Source organism: Bidens hawaiensis, unplaced genomic scaffold, assembly GCF_021521415.1.
Source record: "Bidens hawaiensis isolate Kalapana, Puna unplaced genomic scaffold, B.hawaiensis_p1.1 tig00024830_1, whole genome shotgun sequence".
In the NCBI taxonomy this organism is placed as follows: Eukaryota; Viridiplantae; Streptophyta; class Magnoliopsida; order Asterales; family Asteraceae; genus Bidens; species Bidens hawaiensis.
The window spans coordinates 1-10,624 of NW_027505047.1; the positions used below are offsets into that span (position 1 = coordinate 1).

At 37.3% G+C, this 10,624-nt stretch overlaps 2 protein-coding genes and 1 pseudogene across 3 annotated transcripts; all 3 read right to left on the reverse strand.

The window, feature by feature from the left end:
- Window positions 1–636: 636 nt before the first annotated feature.
- On the reverse strand, window positions 637–2,497 carry LOC143610177 (phenylacetaldehyde reductase-like; annotated as a pseudogene). The gene is made up of 6 exons (XR_013149545.1): window positions 2,231–2,497; window positions 1,769–1,937; window positions 1,506–1,697; window positions 1,274–1,439; window positions 998–1,184; window positions 637–895 (listed from the first exon to the last, which is right to left on the reverse strand). The product of XR_013149545.1 is annotated as a phenylacetaldehyde reductase-like (transcript).
- A 1,317-nt stretch (window positions 2,498–3,814) lies between these two features.
- On the reverse strand, window positions 3,815–6,965 carry LOC143610178 (phenylacetaldehyde reductase-like). Its single transcript, XM_077084726.1, has 6 exons — window positions 6,848–6,965; window positions 6,294–6,465; window positions 4,758–4,812; window positions 4,529–4,694; window positions 4,263–4,449; window positions 3,815–4,188 (listed from the first exon to the last, which is right to left on the reverse strand). The coding sequence occupies exons 1-6, from the start codon at window positions 6,963–6,965 to the stop codon at window positions 4,041–4,043; spliced, it is 846 nt and encodes a 281-aa protein (XP_076940841.1). The 3' UTR covers window positions 3,815–4,040.
- Window positions 6,966–7,226: 261 nt separating this feature from the next.
- Window positions 7,227–9,545, reverse strand: LOC143610169 (phenylacetaldehyde reductase-like). Its single transcript, XM_077084719.1, has 5 exons — window positions 9,425–9,545; window positions 8,238–8,599; window positions 8,005–8,170; window positions 7,735–7,921; window positions 7,227–7,658 (listed from the first exon to the last, which is right to left on the reverse strand). The coding sequence occupies exons 1-5, from the start codon at window positions 9,543–9,545 to the stop codon at window positions 7,511–7,513; spliced, it is 984 nt and encodes a 327-aa protein (XP_076940834.1). The 3' UTR covers window positions 7,227–7,510.
- Between the last annotated feature and the right edge of the window lie 1,079 nt (window positions 9,546–10,624).

Genomic DNA, 10,624 nt, shown 5'->3' on the forward strand with positions numbered 1-10,624 from the left:
GACGAGAAAGTTGCATCGGGCAGCCTGGATAGAGGTCTCAAGCTATGGATGGGTTATAAAGTGAAGCTTCTATATATATCTTTTATAAACTTCATCATCATCATCGTACTCAGTATATCCCACCAATAGCAAAGCTATGGTAGGGTCTGAGGAGGGTAAGATGTAGACAGCCTTACCTCTACCCCATGGGGATAGAGAGGCTGCTTCCGGTGAGACCCCCGGCTCAATAGTAGTTTTGCATCAAGCCTTGGACATATTACATAAGGCACATAGCACTCAATCATCGGGACGCCGGCTGATTGGTGCATGTACCCTTGTCTTTCGGCTATCAACGCCACCACATGATGCCTGATTAACCTTCCATCACTTTTAACGTTATTTTCACAAAATTAGTAAATAACATCAAAATTAGTGCAATTTTATTTTTGCCCACCCGAGGGTTCACACATATATACATTATATGCGCGCACCGCAAGCAGGGCACATTTTTTATAAACTTATTTATGTATATGTAGGTGCACATGAACCATTGACTTTTTCATTATTATGCATCAAATATTCAAATCCTTTACAATTCTCAGTTCCATGTTTCCATTGAATATTCCAAACCCTTGTTTCAAACGAAACTCATAAACATTATTAGAAGAACCTTAGAAAGAACTTAGAATATTTAACAAAAAGTTCAATAAACGAAAACGACACATTAAACAACTTTAAACATTTCACCATAACCGAATCAAACCCATTCTAGCAGCTTAGTAAGTTCTTCACCTTAAGGCTTTCAGCAGTTTCCTTGATGCTTATCTCCAATGGTGTAAACTTAACGCCTAGACTTTCAGCTTTTGCCCTTGATACATCGTAAGGTACACGTTCAACACACTCCCCGTCTTTATACCTATTAACATTCACAAAAAAAAAAAATTCTCAAAATTTGATTTCCATATTGCCATCTAGAATAATAAAATCTTATGATCATGTAATCAGTTGTGTGTGTTACCTTTTAGAATGACCAAGGCTAGGGTATTGTTTATCTACAATCTTCATGATCTCCAAATGCGGAGCCACTTTGCCAACCATGCAGTATCTACCATTAGCTTCCGGGTTCTCAAAAGCTAATATATGTGCGGCAGCAACATCTCTCACATCAACAAGTATATACATCCTATCCGGAAACAAGTCTTTTCCTAGATATATAAACATAAACATCTTATACAACATTAACTCGATTCATTCATATGAACATATATGAACGTTAGTCGTAATCAACTTTTACCGTCTTTTAACAAGCTCAACATGCCCTCAGAAGTAAGGTTGAGAGTTGGTTGTAAGATGGGACCAATCACATATCCGGGATTTATAACCACCAAATCCAAACCATTATCTTTTGCAAACGTAACGGCAGCATCCTCAGCCAGGATCTTTGAAACATGATACCACAACTGAAAAAAACACAAAATGTTCGATTAATGACGGCATTTTGTAGCTGATTTGAAATGAATTTGTACCTTTGTCTGCTCACAAACTAATGGATCTGAAAACCAAGTTTCATCCACTACACCACCGGACTCCGGAAGTTTGACACCATACATAATTGTAGCCACTGAAGATGTCAAAACCACTCTCTTGAGAGATTGAACTTTTGCAGCTGATTTAAGAACATTAAGTGTCCCCTTAACTGCAGGATCTATCAGTTGTGCCTGATGGAAAATAATAAAAAAAAACTTATATTTCTGCGAATAATTAAGAGAAAAGGAATGGAAAGGTTGACCTGAGGATCATGAACGGATGTAGAACCGGAGATGCTGTGTGAAAGACACAAACACAACCATTAACCGCAGAATCAAAAGATCCGTCTACAGTTAAGTTAGCTTCAAATAACGATAGTCTTTCCTTAGCTCCTTCAAGAGCAAGTAGATGTTCTGTCTTGTTTGGATCATCTGCAATATATTTCAAATGAAAAACAAAACGAAATGGGATATACATAAGTTAGTCTGATTATTAAACTCAGATGGATAGTATGAATAAACGTAACACCACTAGTTCCTAAATTGAATGGACATTAACTTTGGTTGTTATAATATGAAAATTTAGCACTAGTGATCACCACCATCACCGGACCATCCGTGTAATTATTAATTCTTGAACTTACAACCTAAGACTCAGTTATCAAAAAATGAGTTGATTTTGGAAAACATAAATTGCACAACAAATAAAAGAGGTAGAGACTGACCGAGTGACCGAACGGTAGCATGAACGGTGTTGCCACGATCAAGCAAGAGTTTAACGAGCCATGAAGCTATGTACCCAGAAGCTCCGGTAACGCAAACCACCTTCCCTTCTCCACCCATCAGTCTCAAACAATTAAGAGCTAGTAGATAAGTTGTTTGGTGATATCATATGTAATAACTATTGAATGATATTTTTTTTGTTCTGAGTTTGACTAGAATGCATGCAAACACTCGTGATTTTGATTGTTCTGTTCTGATTTTGGGTAGTGCATGTCTGCCATACTACTGCTTCCACATGTTCATTTTATTATGACATATTTGTCTTCTTTTTTTGATGTTTGGATAGGCTAGGAGTTTTTAAAATCAATTTTTATTTTTCTTGTCAATAGCAAGTTAGGTCATCTTTTAGATTTGTTTTATCATACTAACCTCCCATAAATATATTGTTTTTTTTAATGAAAGTAACAACAATACATACTTATACATTCATGCTTGCAAAAAAACATCATAAAAAGGACTAAATATGAGATCTCATACCCTTATTTCTAGACATTTAACTATTTTTTGGTGTTTTAGGAATTCATATATTTATTATTATTATTATTATTAATTTTTTTAGGGAGGAGGGGTTGTTGCTATGTATAAAATTTTAGGTACTCGCTCGTTAGAGAAGCAGAATTTGAGGTCGCCCGTGGAAGTAGCAAATACAAGAAACTTATTTTCCTTTCTAATAACTTATATAATATATAATTTTTAACTACCAAAGTTACGTGTTAATCTATTAGTCAAAAACTATTAGAAGTTAAACAAAATATTAGTTTTATTTTATAAACTTTAAGGGTCTGTTTGTTATTAGTTTAAAGTATGTTTAGGTTAAGTATTATTGTAAATAAGTTAGAGAGTCATTATTGTAATTAGGTTGAAACGGTTATTGTTGAAACATTGTGTCGGTGTCGATTGATAGGGTTTATATAACCCCCCCATCGATCCCTTTGTTTTGTGTAAGACAAATTACATAACCAACAATAATATTCAGTTTGTGTATCATCTTGTGTTATTGTTCTTATTCATATTCAATTGTTTGATCACCAATTACCATCAAAAACCATTGCGAACCTAACTATCACAATAATTCGCAATGCATATATAGGTTGATCTAGCATCAAGAGCATATTCATCATATCAATATATATATAGTTAGTTTCAACAATATTCTTGTTTTATCTTCATCTATATTTCTTCAAGAGCTACTTGATGCTCTAATACCAGTTGTTGTCTGGATTAACAATCTTGCACAATTTATTCTTGTTTTCTCTTCATCTTGATATATATCATTCTAATAACTTATAAATTTAACTAACAAGAATGAATTCAAGATAGTGATTATAAGTATCATTTGTATTTTGTTTTTTCCCCCAATTTTATTAAGGTTTTAGTTGTGGATTGGAGTCCATATGGGTAGAAAGTTGCATCAGGTAGTCGGGATAGAGTTCTAAAGCTATGGATGGTTGAAACTTGAAAATTGCCACAAAATGATGAAAGCTTTATGCATATGAAGGTGTTCATGGACTATTTGTTTCCATTATTATGCATCAAACACTGTCAATTGCATGTTTTTATTGTCATAATATTATAAATAAACAGCGAATCTAAACCATTGCTTTCAAACAAACTCATGAACATCATTTAGAAGCTCACAAAGAACTTGTTAATTTATACAAACAGCACAACAAACTTTACTCGTTCGACCGTAATTGAATCGAACCCATTATTGTCTCCAAACAAACCCATGCATGCATTTCATCAGGTGTTCTAAAAGCTTAGTAAGTTCGTCTCCTTGAGGCTTTCAACAGTATCCTTGATGCTTACTTCCAATGGAGTAAACTTAACGCCTAGACTTTCCGCTTTGGCCCTTGATACATAGTAAGGTAGAGGTTCAACACACTCGCCATCTTTACGCCTATCAACAAATAAGTAATCTGGATATTGAGTTGCATATCGCCACTTGGAATAATAAAATGTTATTTGTATTACCTTTCAGAATGACCAAGACTAGGGTATAGTTTATCTACAATCTTCATAATCTCCATATGCGGAGCCGCTTTGCCAACCATACAGTATCTACCATTAGTTCCCGGGTTCTCAAAAGCTAATATATGTGCTTTAGCAACATCTCTCACATCAACAAGTAGATACATCCCACCCGGAAACAAGTCTTTTCCTAGATATATAAACATTAACATCTTATACAACATTAGATCGATTTATGCATATGAACATTAGGCGTAATCAACAATTACCGTCTTTCAAGATGCTCAAAATGCCGTCAGAAGTAAGGTTGAGAGTTGGTTGTAAAATGGGACCGATCACATATCCGGGATTTATAACCACCAAATCCAAACCATTATCTTTTGCAAAGTTAACAGCATCATCCTCAGCCAGGGTCTTTGAAAGAGAATACCACATCTGAAAAAGACACAATCTTTGATTAGTTACAACATTTCGTAGGTGATTAAACAAAACCTATACCTTTCTTTGCTCACAAATATCCGGATCCGAAAACCAGGTTTCGTCAATCACATCACTATAGAGGTAGGGTACCAAAAAGACCGAAATACCCACAAGTGTCACCCGCGGGTGGGAAAAGAACCACTTAAATGCCACCCGCAGCATATGGATCATCCGCATAACAATCCTCATATCACACGCGGACGCATTCAAGCACCCTCAGACGTTACCCGCAGGATAGCACATCTATCCGCCAAGGTTGACCAGAAGGCAATGCTAACAGGACAGCTGTAAATAACTAATTACTTTCTAGAAGAATAACCACGATCGTTACTTGGAGAATACGTAACTCATCAACCAATGAATGGAGGACACCGGGCCAGGTTGTTATAACCGTGCACATGGCCAGGGATCAATTCGTCCTATCATAGAATGACGTGTGTCCAGGTTATACTAATGCACATGGGACGTATAGCTTAACCTATTACAAAGAGACACGCGTCCAGACGGTTATGAGAGATCTTCTGGAAAGTGACAGTTGGCCCAATCACAATTCCCAGATCCTTCGGCTATAAATACCCTCTCAATCTTCATTAGGTATTCATTCACTCCCACTGTACTTTCTCTATATACTTAAGTACTTTATCTTCATCAGTATGGTACTTATTCTCACGCCGGAGGGTGGTTACGGGAAGACCCCCCTCTTGTCCTTCCCTTAACGAGCTCACGGTGTCTGTTTTGCAGGTTCCGGTCACTAGACTTTGGGAAGTTATGCTCATATCGTGTTAGTTGCTATCGTATCCCACCCGGTTGATCCATTAGATCCAGGACCCAATAAGGGGATCAGATCAGTGTTTCTTCATTGGCGCCATCCGTTTTGGTGTTAGAACTGCACAAATTTTTCGTTGGTTTTTTGGTTCATACGATATGAGTAAGCTTCCTGAAGGGCCGACGGGAACTCCTGTACCTGTTTCGCGAGTTACGGATACCGAAACACCCATAGGCTTTGCCTCAGGTGTCTTCGCACGTATCACTGCCCCTGGCAGTTCTGCTTCAGGCGATTTGGGACATGTCTCGATCCCAGCAGGTCCTACTCCGACGGGCCTACGGCATGTCACAACGCCAGGAGGTTCTAGATCTGGCAATCTTGGGCGAAGTACGAAAGAAACTCGTCGGGCTCAATCAGAGTTAGGTATGGAGGATGATTCCGACGAATCTGAGCAAGGAGGAACTCATCATCATAGTTCCAGAAGTAAGGGACCCTTGTCCCCGGACGAGTGGTTCCGTCTCCAACAAGAAAAAAGTGGTAGCAGAGTACGAGCGACGGGTGCGCGAAGAGTGACTCCAAGCTCGAACCCTTAATTACGAAGAGTCTCCTAGGAGATCTCTCTCTCTCCTCCTCCAGCAGTAAGGAGGAGTCAGATCCGCCATAGTATTCAGGCAGAAAGAGATCCTAGAGAAGTTCGAAGGCTGCGGGACCGTCCTTGTATGGTCATGCACATACCATCCTACCTAGATGAGTACGACAGTTACGACAGCTTACTCATACCATCCTACCTAGATGGATCATTAACTAAAGCTAGAACAGGTGATGCCATATGAAAGACACATAGGCAGTCATTAACTGCAGCATCAAAAGATCCTTGTACACTCAAGTTAGCTTCATATAAAGATAGTCTTTCTTTAGCTCCGTCAAGAGCAAGCAAGTGTTTGGTCTTGCTTGGATCACCTGAAACATATTTGAAAAATGAGGGATGGTTTCTTGGTATATATTGATTTTGGTTTTGGTCTCCAACTTATAAAATTACACCTTTAGAGTTAAGACAAATAGTTCAAATATATAAAGGTAACACCGTTGGTCCTTAAACTGGGTGGATGATAACGTCGACTATTTTTGATAAATGACCAAAATGCCCTTGTATTTAAAACTAAAATAATATATAGGATCAAAGATATACATTTTAAAATTTTGTTCACTGCTGTTATAAAAAATTGTACAACCAACTCATAAATTGAACAGACCAGAGTTGAGATAATAAAGAGAATAAAACAGTAACTTCAGAATAATTTGGATATTAAAGAAGGTTGAAAGAAGGAGAGTCTAGACTGACAAAGTGACCGGACGGAAGCATGAACGGTGTAGCCACGATCGAGCAAGAGCTTAACGAGCCATGAAGCTACGTAGCCGGAAGCTCCTGTAACACAAACTGTCTTCCCTTCTTCACTCATTGTCAGAAACTTGGACTTGGAAGTTAATACATGGAGAAGTTGTTTGTGATGGACATTGTTTGTTGTTTTTCCATAATTCAATAAAAAAACAAAAGCCATGGGTCATATAAATTGGGATGTGTATGGGCATTATTGGCTCTAATCATTTAATATGTACTTAATTATAAGACCCGCCGTAGTGAGCGTTGTGACTTGCACGTTTTAAATGCTGGAAAACTCCACCCCCCCCCCCCCAAAAAAAAAAAAAAAACTATTTACTGCCCAACCAAAAATCTTATTTATTTATAAAATTCTCTCCCAACTTTTAAAAAGCTTCACAAAACTCTATATGGATTCTCCATCTTCTTCGGATATATACAACCAGTTTTTTGAGAATAACGGCCAAACAAACTCATGCAAATCGAAGCTCAGTAAATTGTTCTTGAAGCTCATAAAGAACTTGGTCTTTATACAAACAGTAAAACAAACTTTACTCATTTGACCACAATCGAATCGAACCCATTTTTGTCTCCAAACAAATCCATGCATGCATTTCATCAGGCGTTCTAAACGCTTAGTAAGTTCTTCTCCCTGAGGCTTTCAATAGTATCCTTGATGCTTACTTCCAAAGGAGTAAACTTAACACCTAGTCTTTCCACTTTTACCCTTGATACATCGTAAAGTAGGGATTCAACACACTCGCCATCTTTACACCTATCAACAAATAAGTAATCCGGATTTTGAGTTGCAAATTTCCACATGGAATATATAATGCAATCTTGTTTGTTACCTTTCAGAATGACCAAGACTAGGGTACAATTCATCCACAATCTTCATAATCTCCAAATATCGAGCCACTTTGCCAACCATGCAGTATCTACCATTAGCTTCCGGGTTCTCAAAAGCTAAAATGTGTGCAGCGGCAACATCTCTCACATCAACAAGTCTATACATTCCATCCGGAAACAATTCTTTTCCTGGACGTATAAAAATTAACATCTTAAACAACATAAACTCGATTTATGCATATGAACATTAATTAATTCTAATCAACAATTACCGTCTTTTAACAAGCTCAAAATGGTCTCAGAAGTAAGGTTGAGAGTTGGTTGTAGGATGGGACCGACAACGTATCCAGGATGTATAACCACCGAATCCAAACCATTATCTTTTGCAAACTTAACAGCAGCATCCTCAGCCAAAGTCTTTGAAATACAATACCATAACTGGAAAAGATACAATTATTGATTAGTGACAACAATTTGTAGCTGATTGAAATGTATCATACCGTACCTTTCTTTGCTCACAAATAACCGGATCTGAAAACCAGGTTTCGTCCATCACACCAACATGTTCTGGAAGTGTTGACCTGAACATAACTGCAGCCAGTGAAGATGTCAAGACCACTCTCTTGAGAGATTCAACTTTTGCAGCCGATTTAAGAACATTAAGTGTCCCTTTAACTGCAGGATCGATCAATTGCGCCTGTGGATCATCAACTGAAAATAGAACAGGAGATGCGGTGTGAAAGAGAGAAACGCAGCCGTTAACTGCAGAATCAAAAGATCCTTCTACACTTAAGTTAGCTTCAAACAAAGATAGTCTTTCCTTAGCTCCATCAAGAGCAAGTAGATGTTCTATCTTTTTCGGATCATCTGCAACATATTTTAAAAGAGAGTAAATAAAAAGAACCGATTATTTGGGTAAAATTTTTGATTATGCGTTCATTTGAGTTGATTAAAATTCTACTATGGGTCAATTTGTGGTCCAATAAAGTTGTTACTTTTTAAGATGCCTGTTACCAACCCATTTTAATCAACCTATTTTGACCCGAGCTTAATTTGACCAGAATCTGTTTGGCTCAATCCAACCCCGTTTTCTTTTCCGGTACTTGATTCTATCTCACTATAATCTGGAAGAAAAAACCTTGACTTTTGAGGTCAAAGCTGTTGCTTTTTAAGTCAACAATGATCTTCCAGGCGTGGCTCAAGAGGGAGTGAAATGAAGCGATAGCTTTAGGCCCTTAGATCTCTAGAGCTGCCAAATTCTAAAAAGTAACACATTATACGTAGGTAATTTTGGTCTTTATCTACACATACGCATAGATATAACATGGGAGTCACAGGATCGAAATCGATTTTTCTTATGAAAAGCGCCCCGATTTAATATGCGCTTTGAGCCCTTAAAAAGATTGAGACGGCCCATGTTCTTGAACATGTCATATAATTTAGTACCAGAATCCTTCATGTGTAACATTTTTTCAACAATGTTCACTGCTGTTATAATAACTTTTAAGCAACCAATATCAAAGGATCAGTAGATTTGAACTAAAAGCCAAATAACACCCTCTTTCAGTTTCAAACTCAAATTATGGATGAAAAGTTGTGATTTGAACTAAAAGAAAATCACTAGTGATTTGGGAAGAGTTTGGATATGAAAACAGATTAAAAGTCATAATTAAAAATGAGGGATAGAGTTACCGAGAGATCGGACAGTAGCATGAACAGTGTAGCCATGATCAAGCAAGAGCTTAACAAGCCATGAAGCTATGAACCCAGAAGCACCTGTTACACAAACCACCTTTCCTTCTCCTCCACTCATATTTTCTGCAACAGTTTGGGAGTTTGTAGTGGTCTGTAGCATTTGTTTGATTATAAAAATTAGTTTATAATAATAATATTATTATTATGTTATTTCTATTTTTGTGTATTTTTATGTCTTTTCCAATAAAGTATGATGTTTACACCAATTAATTAGGCTATGTAGGGTGGAGGGACTATAAAATAGAACGTTTTGTGTCATGTGACACCTAATCAGCAAACGATTGATATTTATTTTAAGGGTGTAATGATATTATAGCCCAATATATACACACATATATATATATACATCACACACAACACTATATAATAATAATAGATTCTTCAAAGAGATCCGGTGACAAAAAACACTCCCCCCCTTATCACCCCATTTATCGCCTGGGGGCGGGGGCGTTCACCCACAAAATCGCCTAATTTGTGGCCATTATCACCCAACTACGGCTACCCTTAGGGAGCTGTTATTTAGACACTCATAAGACTACCTGTAGTAGGATGCCTTTCCCACCCATAACCCCTCGGGCGTCTTCGAGGGTTTGGAAGGGGGGGGGGGGGGACTTCCCCCACAACGATGCGTTGGTTGATGGTGATTGGTGGGTTTGATCAATGCTTGATGGTGGTTGGATGTGGATTTGTTTTATTTTAAAATAATGACAAAAAAAATAATGGGTAATGATTGAGAGGGGGTTATCCACTACATCCCGTTTTTGTATGACCCCCCTATAGTGACGTGCTGTCACATGACACACAATGCCCCATACGGGGGTTATCCACTACAGAATAGAGAATTCACATCCTATCCATTGTATTTTGTGAGTAGCGTTTCTATAACTTAAGGAATAGTCTATTGTGATGTGAGTGAATGAATAAAATATGCAGTGATTTTGCTATATAGTTAAAAAGTTGATGTTCATTATCTATAATTTTTTAAATATTTTTTTAAAGTGGTTGTAAGTGAATGAGAGAAAAAATATTAGCAGAGTGTAAAAAACCGTGATTTCTATTTCACAAATAGGGATAAAACCAACACTTATACAAACATAAGTTTTATGGGGGATAAACCCTAATTTACAAAACATATTT